Source organism: Lissotriton helveticus, chromosome 5_1 (assembly GCF_964261635.1).
Source record: "Lissotriton helveticus chromosome 5_1, aLisHel1.1, whole genome shotgun sequence".
Lineage (NCBI taxonomy): Eukaryota > Metazoa > Chordata > Amphibia > Caudata > Salamandridae > Lissotriton > Lissotriton helveticus.
The window spans coordinates 2002642648-2002661464 of NC_136065.1; the positions used below are offsets into that span (position 1 = coordinate 2002642648).

At 48.6% G+C, this 18817-nt stretch overlaps 1 protein-coding gene across 1 annotated transcript in view; it reads left to right on the plus strand.

Annotated features, from left to right (window-relative positions):
* Window positions 1-18817, plus strand: part of LOC144756164 (E3 ubiquitin-protein ligase TRIM39-like) — a 370969-nt gene that overhangs the window by 181348 nt on the left and 170804 nt on the right. The window contains exon 5 of the mRNA XM_078645744.1: window positions 3362-3525. Within this exon, the coding sequence (XP_078501870.1) occupies window positions 3362-3525 (164 nt within the window). The remainder of the gene's footprint in view (window positions 1-3361; window positions 3526-18817) is intronic.

The window sequence follows — 18817 nt, forward strand, 5'->3', positions numbered from 1 at the left end:
TTTTTCTTTACTGTTTAACTTTCAGAGCATTGATATATTATTTACTCACATTTACTAAATATCATATACAATATTAACGTATTTGCTGTTGTACATAACTGACAGTCTGATTTGCCCCACTGTATACATTCTTTGTCCTTTTCTTATCTTTGTACTGTAATGACATGTGAGGGTACACAGGCGCTGAGTAGGTGCAGGCTATGCAAAATGGTTCAGTTGAAGAGCAAGGTTTTCACTATTTTGCTGAACTCTGTAAGAGACGTGGCTGTCTTAATGTGCTGGGGAAGGTCATTCCAGGATGTAGCTGCCACGAAATAGAAAACCCTGCCTCCTGTCTTGCTTCTGTGGATTCATGGTTGTGGGGGATGTGAGAGTGACGTCGAATGGAGGTTCCTGGTTGGTTGGCAGAGGGTAGTTGGTGGTTGAGGTAGGTCGGACCCAAGTTGTGTAGTGCCTTGTAGGAAAGTATGGAGAAGGGAACCAACAATGAACAACATGACCACCCTCAAGCTCGCCACCCGGAAACACCACCAACTGATCCGCGCCACCAAGTAAACTGCATACAAGGACCGTCTGGACAACAACGCACACAACTGCAAGGAACTCTTCAACATCGTGAAAGAGCTCTCCAACCCCAACGCCGGAATCAACGACATCACCCCATCGCAAGACCTCTGCAACTCCCTCGCCTCCTACTTCCACAACAAGATCGCGGACATACACAACAGCTTCAGCACTCAACCGACGCACGTCACAACCGCAGCAACGCCACCCACCACCACCCTCCGCGCCTGGACCCCGATCAGCACCGAAGACACCATCCGCACGATGAACTCCATCCACACCGGATCTCCAACCGACCCCTGCCCTCACCACGTCTTCAACAAGGCCGACGTTGTCATCGCACCCCACCTGCGGGACATTATCAACACCTCCTTCGACAACGCCACCTTCCCTGAGAGCTGGAAGCACGCCGAACTCAGCGCTCTACTCAAGAAACCTACAGCGGACCCCACCGAACTCAAGAATTACCGTCCCATCTCGCTCCTCCCGTTCCCGGCCAAAGTCATCGAAAAGACCGTCAACAAACAGCTGGCCGCCTTCCTCGAGACAAATGGATCCCTCGACCCCTCACAGTCTGGCTTCCGAGCCAACCACAGCACCGAGACCGCCCTCATCGCTGCCACCGATGACATCCGAACCCTGATGGACAACGGAGAAACAGCTTCCCTCATCCTCCTGGACCTCTCCGCGGCATTCGACACTGTCTGCCACCGCACCCTAGTACAGCGCCTTGGCAACATCGGAATCCAGGAGAAGGCACTGGAATGGATCACCTCCTTCCTCGACGGAAGAACACAGAGAGTCCGCCTACCACCGTACAAGTCAGAGGCCACCGAAGTCATCTGCGGCGTCCCTCAAGGATCCTCGTTGAGTCCCACCCTCTTCAACGTCTACATGAGCCCCCTCGCGGCCATCGCACGCCAACACAACCTCAACATAATCTCCTACGCCGACGACACCCAACTGATCCTCTCCCTGACCAACGACCCCGCCACCGCCAGAGCCAACCTGCACGAAGGGATGAGAGATGTAGCCGAGTGGATGATGACCAGCCGCCTGAAACTGAACTCAGACAAGACGGAGGTCCTCATCCTGGGCTCCTCGCCCTCCGCCTGGGACGACTCCTGGTGGCCCCCCGCCCTGGGCACCGCACCCAAACCGACGGACCACGCACGCAACCTGGGCTTCATCCTGGACTCCTCCCTCTCCATGACCAGACAAGTCAACGCCATCTCCTCGTCATGCTTCAACATCCTGCGCATGCTACGGAAGATCTTCTGGTGGATCCCCACCGAGACCAGGAAGACTGTCACCCAGGCCCTCGTCACCAGCCGACTGGACTACGGCAACGCCCTCTACGCCGGAACCACTGCCAAGCTCCAGAAGAGACTCCAGCGGATCCAGAACGCCTCAGCCAGACTCATCCTCGACATCCCACGAAACAGCCACATCTCCGGGCACCTGAGAGACCTGCACTGGCTCCCCGTCAACAAAAGAATCACCTTCCGCCTCCTCACCCACGCACACAAAGACCTACACGACCAAGGCCGGAGCTACCTCAACAACCGAATCAACTTCTACGCTCCCAAGCGCCACCTCAGATCAACCAGCCACGCCCTCGCCGCCGTCCCCCGCATCCGAAGAGCGACAACAGGAGGAAGGTCCTTCTCCTACCTGGCCACCAAGACCTGGAACTCCCTCCCGACCGACCTGCGCCTGACCCAGGACCACCTCTCCTTCAGGAAGAGGCTTAAGACCTGGCTGTTCGAGCAGTAAAGGCACCCCCCCCCTCCTAGCGCCTTGAGACCCTACGGGTGAGTAGTGCGCTCTATAAATGTATTGATTGATTGATTGATTGGGTGAGCATCTTGAACTGGTAGCGTTTCTGGATGGGGAGCCAGTTAAGTTGTTGGAGGAGAGGTGTGATGTGCACGCAGCGAAGACGGTTGAGTACTACTCTAGCTGCGGCGTTTTGGATGGTTTGCAGCTTTTGCCACAGGTGTGCGGAAGTGCCATAAGAGAGGGTGTTGCTGTAGTCCAGTCGGCTTGTGATAACGGCCTGGGTGACTGTCTATCTGTTGTCAGGAGGGAGCATTTGATGATTTTGTGAGCATTAGGAGTATGTGAAAGCAGGCGGAGGTGAGGGAAAGGATCTAATGTCTCATGGTAAGGCTGATGTCCAAGAAGATGTCCAGGTTTCGGGGGTGTGGGGGGGAGTTCTGTGGCTGCACCTCATTTCTTTATTTGACAGTATAGATTCTCAGTCAGACTCTTCCCTTTGGGAGATCCTTCAGTTTATTCCATTGGCCTAGGTGAACTCCTTGTCCGGTCGTTTAAAATCAGAGGTTGTATAAATCTTAATCATCTCACATCACAACCAATATCTACGCTTATCTTGCAGAAAAGCTAGTCCTCTTTGGTGGTTCTCAACACACGCACAGACTACAGATTAAGAAGTGCAAAACATTTTTTTTTAAACAAGGCACTTTCCAGAACTGCACCCAGGTTCTACATCTCTATAGTCTCCTATTCCTCATTGACTTTATGCTTGTCCTTGACTAAGTACAGCGTTTCGCTGCTTTTTGGCTAGGATCATGCTATAGAAATACCATCTACATACATACATCTCATTCCTTGGTATTCTACTCTTCATCTTTCTCTGAGTGAATACTCCCTATCCTCTTCCTACCCTTTTATATTTCTGCATATTTATTTGACTCAATGCATAATTACTCTCCTACCTGTACCTTCTGAGCAGATGTGAATTTCATAGCATCTTCACTTGTCTCCTTCTAAGGTGTGAAAACATGAAAGATCAGCAAATGGATGTCTATACCTTAGCTGGGAACAAAGAGGAGGCAGACGAGGCGGAGGCAGAGGAGGAGGAGGAAGATATGGAGGAGGAGGAAGTGGAGCAAGAGGAGGAAGTGGACCTTCAGAAAAAGATAATTGAATCATTGGGTGAGAAACCACAAGCTTGTCATTGGTGTTAACTATAAGAATGTCCAGTAAACTGTGAAGGTCCAGATTTACCAGCTCACCAATCTATTTAGATGGCAAATGTGTTGTTACGACGACACTTAAATCCAAACCTATGAAATAGCTTCAGAGCTGCTAATGAAAATAATTCAGTAATTATAGATGACTTTATCAGACATGCAGGCATCTTTGAATGTTTCTAAAATACTTATAGATTTAATTGGATACCTTACAAAGCAAGAATCCAACAAAAGATGGCATGTATCACACACAAAGTGATGCACAACCAAAGGCCACTAAACCTAGCCCTGAAAATCACATTATCTTGCGGCAGCAGATTATCTCGGAGCACCGGAGATCTTTTACTGAATCCTGCACTCTTCTGGAAGAATGGAACTTATGACAGAGCGTTCTCTGGCACTGCAGCAAGAATTTGGAACTCGCTCCCCCGAACATTAGAAGAATCTCATCCACTTCAGTTTTCAAAAAGGAAGATGAGAACTTATGAGCAAATTCCTCCCGTAATAACAGAAGAACAGGCACTGTTAGGGTATTATCTTAGTCACGTACTATTGTAATACAAGTCTATCTCTAGTAATCGTTAGGGCATGTATGTATGTTTTTGTAAGCACAAATGTCTTGCATTCAAAGTTGAATATTTATGCTATGGTTTCTCTAAAAAAGAGTGCAAAAAAAAGTGCTCATGTGGAATGTGAATAATAAAAAGTAAATTTTAGAGAGCCATCAAGTGACTCCAACTACTCCGCACCACTGCAGTGACAACGCATTATTGTGCGCTGTGGACGACCCGGTCTGCCATTTTGGGTGCTACTAACGATTGCCTTATGTATACCCCATTGTCTTGATGAAGACCCGCATGCGGAGGTCTGAATTTACCCTCTACGCCTAAGTCGGGTTGAAATGCCCACACAACTTGTCCCATGAGTAAGACCTCCGACGCTCGGTCTAGGTCCACTCTCTCCCCGCAGCTCTGCTGTGCCGTCTCTTGCCTCCAAACCCTGACCTTCTCCTTGAGAGGTTCGAGGCTGCTGCCCGCTCCTGCGCCAGCTGCCCGCTCCAACTGGGACCAGACTGCCTGCAACAAGCGTAACCTTTCTCAGCCATTATTTTTCTTAATTGTTTCCTGTTGTGCCACTGTTATTGTGCCCATATGGGTCTCGCTCTAATTCCACCACTGTTTATATTTTCTCGTGCCTGCCTTTTCCTTTCGCCGCTGCTGCCCCCTGTGGTCTTCCCCCACCAAAATCCCCCCCCTCCCAACCTCTCCTCCCTCTCACCTCCCCTACTTAATGGCAGCTGCTGCGCTGTTGCCCAGCGGACGCTGGCAGCGGGCTCGCTGCCAGCACGCCGGAGGTTCACTAAAAGCAAGCCCCTCTGTGCCCAACCGCAACTCGACTGCGAACACCGCCAGGAACCCTGGACCTCCCACTACCCATTGCTACAACACCACCACCCTCCTTGCACTCAACCCTGGAAGACTTCGAGAATGCCAACGGGCCTCGCCGAACGCGACCCTCGCCCAAATCTCCAGACACTCACTGCCACCACAGCCTCCAACACCGGCGACACCCTAAAATGCATCCTCCTCAACGTACGCTCTGTACACAAAAACGCCATGGAAATCTGGAGTTTACTCGACTCTCTCTCGCCCGACATCTCCTTCTTCACAGAGACCTTGAGCAACGCATCCTCCGATTCGACTTCAGCACCATCATCCCAGACGGATACAAGATCCAGAGGAAAGACCACCCTAACCACCCAGGAGGGGGCCTCGCCATCGCCTACAAGAGCGCCCTCCGCCTCACCACCTCCAGCAAAACCTTTCCCTCAGCCGAAAACCTGCACTTCCAGATCCAGACCACCCCCAAAGCCACACTCCGAGGAACCCTAGTCTACAGACCCCCCGGCCCCCGAACACCCTTCGCCACTAACATCACCGACTTCGTCGCACCCCACGTCATCGCCTCAAAAAACTACATACTCATTGGAGACCTGAACTTCCACCTCGACAACCCCAGTGACCCAAACTCCACGATCCTTCGTAACAACCTCGCCAGCATCGGACTTGCAACTCGTCAACACACCGACCCACAAAGCAGGACCCACCCTCTACCCCATCTTCGTGGCAAGAAACAGCTTCCAATTTAGCCACACAACGCAGCCGCCATGGACCGACCACCACTGCGTACACTTTGCCATCAACAAACACTAGGCACAGGGCGTGGCCTGCTGCGCAGCAGAATGCTCGATCTTTGAGTGCACTCCGCCGGCCGGGATTAAATCCTGAATTAACCCTGCACTTCGGATTGGCGCTGTACCGCCCAGACCCACTTCATGCAAAGTTTAAAGTGTGGGGTCTCTGAGAGGGGTGATCCGAAATCCTCCTGCGCTCTGGAGCCGCGATAAGTGTGGGCGGCAGAGAACCCAGCAATCTCAAGCTGAGCTGCCGGCGGGGAGTGCTGTAAATCGAGCTTGCGGCTGCCGTTGGGCCGCAGGCCATTCACTGCTGGGAGAGGTTCTGCCTGAGCACTGGCGGAAATGGCTGAAGCCCGCAATAGGGTGCCTCGCGGGCGGAGTGAGGAGAGCTGCTGAGAACCCGCATTCCACCGAGTGGAGGCGAGAACCGAGTGGAGGTCTGATGCCATCCGGTATGCAAGCCCCGGGGAGACGCGAAAATCGAGCCCGTCGTAGGCCGCCGACGGTGGACAAATACATACTGGCCGATAGCACCCGAGCCTGAGGAGCGGTGCTTTGAGGATAAGCTGTGGAGGTTGGAAGTTGCACACACGCCCCCGAACTGTGAGTACCTGCTATATGTAAGGTCCGGCAACTGAAAACACCCTGCAGGTGGGCCTAGGGCCGCCATTTTGTGGCGCACGTCAACACTGTTCATAGACACTGCTCAACCTGCGGGCCTGCTGTGCCCACTGCCTGGTCTGTTTTGGGAGTGGAGTGCCTAAAGTGAGGGTTGGTCGTCACTGGGTGCACAGCGGGTTCTGAGAGGCAGCCCCTTAATGTGAGACTGGCACACTGTGCCCAAGTGAGACATTGTTGAATCGCCTTTTGCCACACACGCCGCCTATACCCTTTCGGTGGGGGTGTGGATGAATGGACGCTTGCCCGCTGGGGAAATAGGACAGGGCCATTCACAGGGTGGATTGAGACTGGCCGCATTTTTATTGTACCCTGTAAAGGCACAGTATTTGCTGACCGGTCCGTTGTGGATGGTGGTCCCGGGCGTGCTGCTGCCGCTGCTGGGCCCGACGGTGGATCGGCATTATTCTTCACCGCGAGTGTCACAGAGGAAGCCAGACTGTGCGCATGTGAAGTTGCCACATAGTAATCTCAGGCACAGGAGGGGAATCCAGGCTTGGACAGTTCATTAGCTGCACACACTGTGAGGCGCAACGGGGAAGCCACGTGTGAAGGAGAAGCCGTGTGGGAGAACCATTGTGTATTGGTGACAAAGGGGGACGTGGCACCATGATACCCCCTGGAATTACCAGGACAGCCTTGATCTAAGTCTCCCTATCACGTATCCGGCACCTTTGTAATCATGGGCAAGCCAGACGCTAAACAACCGAAGCTGACTTTTGAAAATAAGCGCTCCACCCAACACGCAGACTCTGAACATGAGACACAGGCGGAGGGCCAGCAAGACTCACATGCGGAAGATCAGGGAGAGGATTTGAGAACTCTCATGCTGGAGATGAGGTCCAGCCTCCGCAACATAGACACAAAACTGGATACCTTGACTTCACAGCTCGACTCAGTCAAGTCGCTGGTGTCCACGCATGAGACGCGTCTTGATGCACTGGAAAACTGCCACACAGAGTTCCATGAGTTCCAGGTGGAGACAAAGGAGCAGTTGCTACACATGGACAAGCTGCTAGGGGTCATCAGAGCAGAAAATTATGATTCAGAGGCGAGATCGCGATGCAACAATCTTCGCATCACTGGAATTCCGGAGACGACCGCCATATCTAAAATGGAGACCTACATCACAGATCTGCTGCATGAACTGTTTGACACCCATCTCTCCACAGTTTTTGTGGTGGAGAGAGCTCATAGATCGCTAGGACAGAAGCCGCCTGTTGGTGCACCACCCAGGTCTATCATAGCGAAGCTTTTAAGTTATCAGGACAGAGGCCTCGTTCTCAGGATGGCTAGGAAGAAAGGCCAGCTCACACATAAAGGAAACAATATCTCGTTCTACCCAGACTTCCCTCCAGCAGGGCAAGCGGCGCAACTGGAGTTCCTCCCGGCAAAACGCATTCTTTTGCAGGCGCAGATCCCATATTCCCTGCTATACCCAGCCAAATTAAAAGTTCAGTTCAATGGAACTGCCCACTTTTTACAGATGCAAAGTTCGCACTGAAATTTGCCAAGCTTGTAGGAGGGAAGAAAAATAAAAGAAATCGTGAAGTCGCAGGGGCGGCAGGGGGTCACCTCAGTGATAATGACTGATCTGGTTATCGTGTAACATGCACACTGCTAAGATATGGATCCTGCGCACTGTCGATTTAGCTATTAAGACATGTTTTGTTGCACCTCGCCACGCTGATTCTTACTGTTCTGTACTGCTGTGGCCTTGGGCATATAGCGCCATCCGCAGAACTCCCGGTCACCTTGTACAAAACAAGGTAGTTTGCCAGTGCTGCTACGCCCCCATGGGAAGATTTCCTGTTTTGATGAGCACTTGTTTGTGTTTTCTTTTGTCTAGGGTGGGTATTCTACAACCTGATTGGGGGGTTTGAGTGGGTGGAGGGGAGGGTTTGTTTCACTGTTCATTGTCAGTGTAAATGTAATTTGGTGTCTAGACTATGTCATCCTTGGGGGAAGTGAGTCACGTTGTTGCTGCACATAAGGACTCTGTAAGGGATTGACATGCATATGTCCGTTAACACCTTAAACTGCCTCACTTGGAATGTTCGAGGGCTTAATGATGGTAGAAAATCTAGATTTGTTCATGCTTACTTGTCCCGACATAATGTAGACATATGCATATTGCAGTAGACACATCTAAACATCATGCCATCACAGAGACTCCGCCATGGCAGGTGGGGACATATTTACTCTTCTGTATAATCCAATTACTCACGCGGGGTAGCTATGCTGGTCAAACGTGGGTTGGACTGGAAGGAAGGGTTGGTGCAGGGAGATCTGGAGGGCAGGTACGCCTTGGTACAGGTGATTTTGTGTGGGGTATCTATAGTTATTGTGGCCATATATGGCCCTAATGTCGACTCCCCTGAATTCTTAAACACTGTATGGATGAAAATCAGGGCGACTGGCTGTAGTACGATTTAATGGGGGGGACTTTAACGCCATCCTAGATGACAAACTAGACAGGCGAGGATCTGCCCGGACTCTACACCCGGCGGCCAGCACCGCCCAGAAGGAGATAATGTCTGATGGATGTCTGATTGACATATGGCGTAGCAGACCCCACTCACTCAGGGAGGGTACCTTCATTTCTGATCACCACAGTACATGGTCCCGCTTAGATTATTGGTTAGTATCTCAAGATGTGGCAACTTGGACCACTGGCGTAGAGCACATGCCGCGTTCCCTATCTGACCACTCTCCTTGTTTATTGAAATTACTGATCCCGAACTTGCCAGGACGTGCCTTCTCCTGGCTTCTCCCACCACACGCTCTCCTTGATGAAGCCTTTAAAGAGGAGATTTTTATGGATATCACTGATTATTTCGAGCTGAACACAGGTTCGGTGGCCACCGGGGCTTCATTCTGGGAAGCATTTAAAGTTGTCATTAGAGGCCAATGCATAGCCCGACAGGCGGGAGTGTTGAAGGTCATAAGAGGCACGCTCACATCCTTAGAGGCTAGTATAAAGTAACTTGAGAAGCAGTTTTTTGCCACCGTCGATCTGGAAACCACTGGCCCGCTGAAAGCCAAGTTGTTAGATTATTCTGAGGAAGCGCAGCGCGAGGTAAAGTTCCTAGGTAAATATGCAGAGGCTATGAGATATGGGGAAGGGGAAAGGCCGGGTCGCACGTTAGCGGGTATGATCAGGCCACCCATATCCACAACATTCATTCACGAAATACACACTGCACCAGACACCACAATCGGGGGCCAGGTAGAAATTTTAAATGCCTTCTCCGGTTTCTATTCCAACCTTTACACTGCCACCCAGTAAGCCTGCCCCGAGGGAATGCAGTCCTTTATGGACTCTATTGCACGAGTCTGGTTTAATAACACTCACAGAGAGTATATGGATCTCCAGTTCACCACAGATGATATCTCCCAGGTTATAAAGAGCCTGCCTCTCGATAAGGCCCCTGGCCCAGATGGCCTAACCACAGCTTTTTATAAAACTTATGTTGCAGAGCTGGCGCCCAGACTGCTGGCGGTATATGAGGAGGCCTTGGAGGAGGGAATACTGCCCAAAACTATGAGAGAAGCTGTGATCATCACTTTGTTGAAGCCTGGAAAGTCTGAAATGGAGATGGACTCTTGCAGACCACTCTCCTTGATAAATGTAGATGTAAAAATGTTGGCCAAGCTGATTGCTAACCGGTTACCACTGCTGCCTATGATAGCGCTTCCTGACCAATCGGGTTTATCCCGGGGAGATCAACCTCACGCAACATACGAACCATATTTTCAACTTTACACTATTTACTCCCAGAAGTTCATGCTGCAGTAGTATTCTTATACGCCACTAAAGCCTTTGATACCCTCGAGTGGCCATATTTATTTGCCATATTCGGGCGTATGGGTTTCAGTCCGCTTTTCATTAACAGAATAAGATTACTGTACACCCTACCCAGCGCCAGGATCAGGGTAAACGGATTAGTATCTGATCCCTTCCCCATATCACGGGGTACAAGATAGGGACACCCCCTCTCCCCTCTATTGTTCACAATAGCAATGGAGCCCCTGGCTGCCTGAATCTGCCAACATCACACAGCACGAGGCATAGGATTCAGCTCAAGGAGCCTTATTATATCATTATATGCCGACAATGTGACCCTCTATCTTGTCAACCCGGAAGACAATCTAGACCCAGTTTTGCTGTAATTTATTCGATTTGGTGGCCTAGCTGGGATTTCTGTGAACTCGTCGAAATCGGTGATATTTCCCCTGACGGATAATACAGCACAGGTTTCTTCCGAATATCCCCTGAAGTGGGAAGCAGAAGAGGTCAAATATCTGGGTATATACAAGGGAACGGTGCACCAGAGAAGAGAGCCCACAGCATCCAATTCGTTATAAGTGATTCTTTTATTGAATTTCCAATTAAAAAACAAACTCCTCAGCCAACGCGTTTCGTTCTCTAGGAACTTCGTCAGGGCTGAAACAATCCAAAACAAATAATCAGAATTACGTAACAAATTATATAAATATAAAAACACCTAATGTGAGGAATATACTAAAGTAAAAACATAAGGAATAGAAACAAGTGAAAAATGCCCAGCTCAAAACACCATTGCATACTCATACAATTAAAAACATTTAGTAGATGTTTAGATCAAAATTTTCCTCCTCACGGCAGGCTCGTCTGACTCTAACCATCTCTCCATAAGGGATGTTATACTTGACTGATGGTGGATGTGCACTTTCAGCATGCAGAACCGAATTGCACGCTGTTTTCTTTCTGTACAAAGTGCTGTTGATTGTACCATCCTTGATATAAAATTGGATATCAAGGAAACTGATCTTTTCTTTATGGTGCATCATGGTAAATTTGATTTTAAAGCTGTTGTCATTAAGAAAATTTACATAATGCTCCAATTGTCTGAAGGAACCAGACCAAAGACAAATAACGTCATCGATGTACCTCCCCCAGTACATGATGTTATTGGTCCAGGGGGAGGCATCACGACCCCAAGCATGCTCCCTCTCGAACCACCCCATAAAGAGGCAGGCATAAGAAGGAGCAAACCTGGAGCCCATCGCGGTCCCATGCACCTGCTGGTACCAACGGTTGTCAAAAAGGAAAAAGTTGTTAGACAGGATCATTTCGATCATAGAGATGATCATTTCATTATATTCATATAGACATGCCTCATCTCTATCTAGGAATGAGCGTATAGCTCTAATCCCAAATTCTTTGTCTATAGACGTGTAGAGGCTCTCTACATCAAGAGTTACAAAGGACAGGTCATCCGACCACTCGAAATCACAAAACTTAGTTAGAATGTCTTTGCTGTCCCTAACGTATGATGGTAAGTTAGGGACTAGTTTCTGTAACTTTCGGTCAACAAATTGTGAGAGCTTCTCAGTAGGGGAGCCAACTCCTGATATTATAGGTCTCCCAGGGGGGGAAATTCCCCCCCTTATGTACCTTTGGGAGTACATATATACAGGGGAAGGAAGGGCTGTCCACCCTCAAATATCTGAGTTCTTCCTCATTGAGGAGTCCCATGGCTTTCCATTCAACGAGTTGAGTATTAATCATGATAGTACTCTTCGGGATTGGGTTGTTACTAATCTCCTTGTAAAAGTCAGGGTTATCCAATTGTCTTTTGATCTCTCCCATATAATCTGTGTGATTCATTATGACAATATTTCCCCCCTTATCTGCCTCTCTGATAACTACATTTGTATCCATGTTGAGGTTTTGAGGGCTAATCTTTCTGCCACAGTGATGTTATGGGGGTTTTAGTGACATATTTATTGGGGAGTTCTAAATTATATAGATCCTCCGTGACTTTATAAAAAAAAAACATCAATGTTACGGTGATATGAATGTGTGGGTATAAATTTAGATCTTGGATGGAATCCACTATCGATGTTCAAAACTCGGGGGATTTCCAATTCCTCCATTACTGTGGAAATATCCACATCTCCATCCTCCTCATTTAATGTCATTAAGCAATGGATACCTCGAATGTCCCCTATAGAATGCATCCCACCACCTGATTCTACTTGTGATGTTGATTCTTGTTCAAATGGTGTATTTGAAAAATAGTCCTTTAATTTTAGAATTCTCACAAATTTAAAAAGGTCTATGTGTGTATTGACCAAGTCCCCATCTTGAGTAGGACAATAATTGAGTCCTTTACACAAAACATTCATTTCATCAGTATTTAATAGTTTGTTAGACAAGTTAATTATTTTCAGATCAGAACCAGTGTCATTGTACATACGATCAATAGGGTTCACATTTTCCACATCTGTACTTATATGATGGAGAATAACACCTGTTTCAACAGGACACCTCACTTCTTGGGTTTCTTCACCATTGTTTGTTTGTTGTTTTGAGTATTTCTTGTATCTACCCTTTGTCCTCCTGCCACCTCTCCTTGTTTTTTTTGGTCTTTTTTCATTTGTAGTCTGTTGCTTATTCGAAGTTTGGCCAGTTCCTTCTGAAAGGAAGTGGCCCCCTCGTCTAAAGGGACATCCGGCAGTGTAACGATAGAGGCTGAGCTACTTGCGGATGAAATTGACACATTACTAGTTGAAATAGTTTCAACACTATCATCTCCGCCCTCTCTAGCTCGTTTTTTACCTGTATCTTCTGTTCTCTGAACATTATCATACTTCCTCGCAAAAGTATAAATTCTACCATCTCGATAGTCTCTATCGTCCCTTTTATTTTTGGTAAATTTCTTGTTTTTAAGATAAACCTGATGTCCTTCCATAACGGTTTTGAGGATTGCTAAGTTCTTTTCAATTATATCTTTTTGCGGCATCTCATTGATTTCTTTTTCCAGAGTCTCAATCTCTAAAACCAATTTCTCACCCTTTTCTGTTGCATGTTTTATGAGGATCTGCATCATAATTATAGATGCCCCTTCCAAGTTACATTCCCATTCCTTTAAGTGATCGTCACTTAAATCCTCAAAGGTAGGAAATATTAAAATTCGTAAGCCACGTGGGATTTTTATATTCTTTAGATATTGCTCAAGCGTGACCCCATCCCACCAGCGGCTCAGTTCTTGTTTACGTAACCTCTCCAATTTGATAAACATCATCTTTAGACTAGTATTGGGTACTGATGTCGTAACCGGTGTCGTTTTTAGGTCGAAGCACGACCTGCATTCAATGCGTAAGCATTGATTGCAGTCTGCTTCGACAACTAATGTCACCCGTTTTTGGGAATGTGGACAAGAAATATGCACGAGCGCAGATTGCACCTCGTGGGCGCGCACGGCGCCGTGTCTATCTCCTGCCTCGAAGCTCCACCACCACACACGCATGCGCATACACAGAGACACACAAGCGCCCATGCACGCACCCATACATACAGAGAACCTATCCCCACCGTCGCATACACACACACACTGCATACACAGCCGCATACACAGAGACACACACACACAAGCGCCCATGCACGCATGCACCCATACATACATACAGAGAACCCGACGTCGCATACACACACATGCGTGCGTGCACACACACAGCACACACACAAGCGCACCAAGACCCCCGCCGCCCCACCAGACCCGCCCCACTCACCATGTTCTTCGTTCGTGTCCCTCGGCAGCCATCCGGTCATCCTGAGCAACAGGCGGGTACCGCGCTGAGACGCAGTCACACAAATCTTCCGGCGGGCACAGGAGCGCGGGGTAGACTCCCGTCTGCTTCCTGTATTTGTCTGGCCCCGCCCCCGTCCCAATAAAGGTTGCCTGGCTTCCTGTTGAAGCCGGGCTGCGGCGTTTCATAATTTTTTATGTGGGACAGCATGTTTTTATATTTGTAGGCACTTTGTTAACAAAATGTTTTAACGTTTAATGTAGAATTTTAACTTGTTTTTGCTGCGTGCGGTTTTCGGCATGTCTGGTGAATAACCACTACACGCATTCGTACATCTAATGGCAGGCGCATGTATGGCTCTTAGCACGTATGACTCTTACACTACTGGGCCCACACAAACAAACATGTACACATTTTACGGGTGTGTTGTGCGCACTAGCATTGAATGCCCTCCACTGACGAGCGGGGATGGGGCGGCCGGGCCTGGGGGTAGGGAGCGGACACGACACGCAGAGCCCCCTCTGCAGACGCGCATGCATATGAACCTGCCTGTAACAAAGTTAGCGCGGAAAGGTCTAATGCTCACATGACCGGGGTCCCGCGCCAGGCACCCGGACTGGTGTGCAGCAGCAGGCAGCGCCCGCAGGCAGCAGAGGCTAACTGGGAGGCTGTGATGAAAGGCGCGAGCCTGCCTCTGACACAGGTGTGGTGTCTGCACATTAAGGCTGCCTGCACGTAGAGGCCTCTGATTGAATTATGGGATCGGTGCTTGATACCCAAAAGCCGCGGATTCAGCAGCCAGCGAGGGGAGCTGCTGGGGGGCCTCCCTCCCCTCTGCTATAGCTGCATTATTTTACCTCGTTAATTGTCAACGTTGCCTTTCGCAGGTCTTGGACAGACTCTTTGTTTTGCAGATGTGTGTATACCTCTCACTGTTTCACTCTTGCTGGTAGCGAGTGTGCCTAGCACAGCACGTCATATATTCATAGCAGGTCCGATTCTTTATCATTATTTGATAGTGCTCGTGGTCCGGCGCGCAGAAAGAGCAGCTGCAGTGGACATGATATTGAGAAACCCTTTCTTAAGTAGCACTCACCAGTTTCCGTGTGATTATTCAGAAGTGGGTTTCGCATTTTCCTCGAATTACGTTAAAATGAAATTTGTGCTCCCAAATTTGTTTCTAGGGATGGCAGCCATTTGGTCTATTAACATTCAACATACTGTGGTAACAAGGGCCAAGAGCCGAACATTGCATTTTTATAAAGATGCATAAATACCACAACATGTGTCAAAAGTCATATGTGTAGCCTTTGATATCTGGCTTTGTGGAGTCGGGCAGTGCAGTAACATGGAGGAAGGATTCACCCGCAGAAGGTAATGTCTCTCTAGCAAAGTGAGCAGGACGCCCCTTTTGATGCTCATGTATCTACCTGTCCACGTTAAAGATGGAGAGAACAATCCTTTTGCTGCGTGGGCTCTCGGTTGTGCACTGAGTGGGCACCGCAGATCCTTGTGAAAACCGTGAGCCGGGTGCCAGGGGAGCTAGCTGCTGGTGTTCTGTCGTTGTGAGCCAAGCTAGCCTTTGTCTTGCAGGCACATCTATACTTGCATGTCACAGGTCTGATGATAGGATGCCACAGTGGACTGATCCGTAAGGGATGCCTTGGTGGCGTTGAGTGCATGTGGACCGGCTTGGGTCTTAGTCGTGTTATCCATGTTTTAGGGAGGCAGCAGAAGGGCTGTGATGATGGCTAAGTTGATGACGAGTCGCTAGTGCGCTAGTAGTGATGGTATGGAGTTCTTGATATCATTTCTTTGCAGGGTCACTGCTGAGGTGTCACTTTTGCTTTAGTATTAGACCAGCATCACTGGAAGAAGGTTGTTAAACGAACCTGGTCTGCTGCAGTAGTTACATACTACAGTATGTAGCTATAGGTGTTTATTTCCCCTGAAAGACTAAAGAGCATTCTATCTTTTCTTTACTTCTTGTTTTTTTTTCCTTTTTCATTTCTTTCTTTTAATTTGACATTTGTAAACACTCAAAACGTACTTTGTATGCAAAGTTACAAAAACAGAACTTGTAGATTACGACAGAATGTATCCAAATACATAAGTACAGTTTAATTACAACCTCGTTAACATTGTGCCAAAAGCTCACCGTCGCAAACCATACTTAATTATTACTTGCTTTATTCTGGCTTTTTTTTTACTACATTTGTTTTCAGTTTACAGTGCATCAAAACAGTCACCACGGACCTCAAAACCTCTATACTCACCTTAGTGAGCACAATATGTTCAATTGATACAGTCCCAGTCCACAAACTCTATAAACCCAGTATTCTGTGAGAGCATTTGCAATGCAATAGGTCTCATTTTTGCGAGAGTTTAACCTTTTCCATGCTCATGACGAGCTGAGCTCGTCATGAGGCACGGTGCTCCGGTGCTCATGACGAGCTCAGCTCGTCATGGGCCATGGAACGCTCAGGTGCAGGGAGAATTCCCCTGCTGTGCTGAGCGTTCCACGGGAACCAATGCACCTGTGACGAGCTGAACTCGTCATGAGCACAGGAGCACTGTAGCTCATGACGAGCTCAGCTCGTCATGAGCATGGGAGCGCTGTGCGCGCCCCCCTCTCCCCCAGCACAGCGGGGGAATTACCCCTGCAGTGAAGGGGCTAAGCTATTAGCATTGTCAATGTTTAAAAACAAAAACATAAATAAAAGGCATTGCCATTTACAATGCCAATAGCTCTAACTTTAATAATGCGAGACCTATTGCATTGCAAATGCTTGTTACATTAGTTGTACCAAATAGGTAATTCCTCACGCCCATCCTGAAACCTGGGCATTTTTCTGATAGCACAAGTTAGTTATTAAATAGATCCAAATTATTTAGTTAGTTGTGATCATATATAGGCACGTGCAATAATAGTCCATAAGAGTCCAATACAGAAAAAGGAAGAACGGCTGACAAAGGTTATGCACAAGTGCCTATGAAGTATGATATATGTGTCAATGTTCTGTGCATGTTCTGGGTATATGGATAAGCTGGGATGTTCAGGAAATTTGGAATCTAAACTATGGGAGAGCTGTCATGTAGCTGGAGGAGAAGGTTAAGATATGGGCGAGGCTGCCTCTGTTCCTTACTGGGAGGATTGCCTTAACTAAATGGGTCCTTTTACCCAAATTCCTGTATTTATTTGCAAATATTCTGATCCCCTTTCATTGCAATTTTTTAATACTCTCAAATCTCATCTTGACTCTTTGGCATGGGCAGGCGGACAGGCTAGGATCTCCTGGAATATGTTGACACTTCCTTTGCGACAGGGAGGCATGGGCGCCCCAGACATGCACCTTTAGGTGCTCTGCGCCCAGGCCCAATTTTTACATTTCTTGGTCCACCCGACCCCTTTTCAACCCCACGTAGCGGTAGAGCAAGATGCTGTTGCGCCTATCCTGCTGAAAGTATCCATTTGTACACCGGCGCGACTCTTCCTAGGGGGATATAGACTCCGCTGGAACACTGCGATGGGTCTGGGAGGAGCTACGTAAAACGGCGGGAGTCCCGGTATTATATGCTCCCTCGCTTTCGCTGACACAAAACCCAATGTTGCCTTGTATTGCAGTTGGCGTTAGTAAATCATTGGAACAGAAATTAATTTAATTTAATTGTGGGTTTATATAGCGCTAGAATCAACTCCCCTAGTAGTATCTCCGCGCTTCGACCGCTGGGGAACCCGTCCTGGCTCACCCTGAGAGATGGTCCTTAATGGGTATCTCTAAGGTGCGACCAAGCATCCCCGGCGGTCTGGGGGGCCGTTGTGAAGATGAGGCAAGCTAATGCCCAGAGTTGCCGAGTGTGGTCCCTGACTGGAGTAGGCACCGAGGCGAGAATTATCGAGCCCGCTGACCCTGGTCCACGACCCAGCCGCGTCGGGAATCGAACCCTGGTCCCGGGCCGTCCTCTGCTTACGGGTCTGCCGCCTCTAACCAGTGAGCCACACCATTACACCTTCACACATTCGCTGATCTGTTCCCCGACAACGAATTTAGCACCCCCCCCCCCCAACGACGGATGATGGACAGGCCATGCCTTTCTCAGAACTATTCTTGTATCACAGACTACAGGCAGCGTGCCGTGCCCTTAGCAGCGACTTCCCGTCGGCTCCCCCATGTTTACCCACATTGGAAAACCTGGTGGGATCCCCCTCCCCTCGCAAATTGGTTACCAGACTCTAAAAAAACACATGCAGAACAAAGCCCCAGTGGTCAAGCCCAAATCCATGCAATACTGGAACGATGACCTTCCGTTCCTCACTAACCAAAGCACAATGGGAATCCTGTTGCGGACAACTTACAGAACTCTCTTCTAACTACACTTTATATACTTACACAGATTCTATAGAACACCCATTAGTTTGCGTAGGATGGGATGGTCCTGTCGGGGGCTTACAGATGGGTCTAAGATTTTTATTTCAGTGAACCAAATTGTTGGAAGGTCAGATACTCCATCCCCCGTGCTAGGTATATTGGGATATGTCAAAGAAACTCTGTTCAAATCATGTAACTTGCATGCATTGCTTTTACTATTTGCCAAAAGACTGGTGGCGGTACAGTGGGGCAGGAGGAGGGCGCCACCAATCAAAGGTTGGCTTGCTGATGTCGCCTATGGTCACACACAATTGGCTACATTCTGGGAGCTCATGCCACCCACTTCCCGGCCTCGCGACATCTGGGAGCCTTTCCTGCAATGGGTATAAATACAGAAAGAGGTTGCTGAAGCCGTAAACACTGTACACATG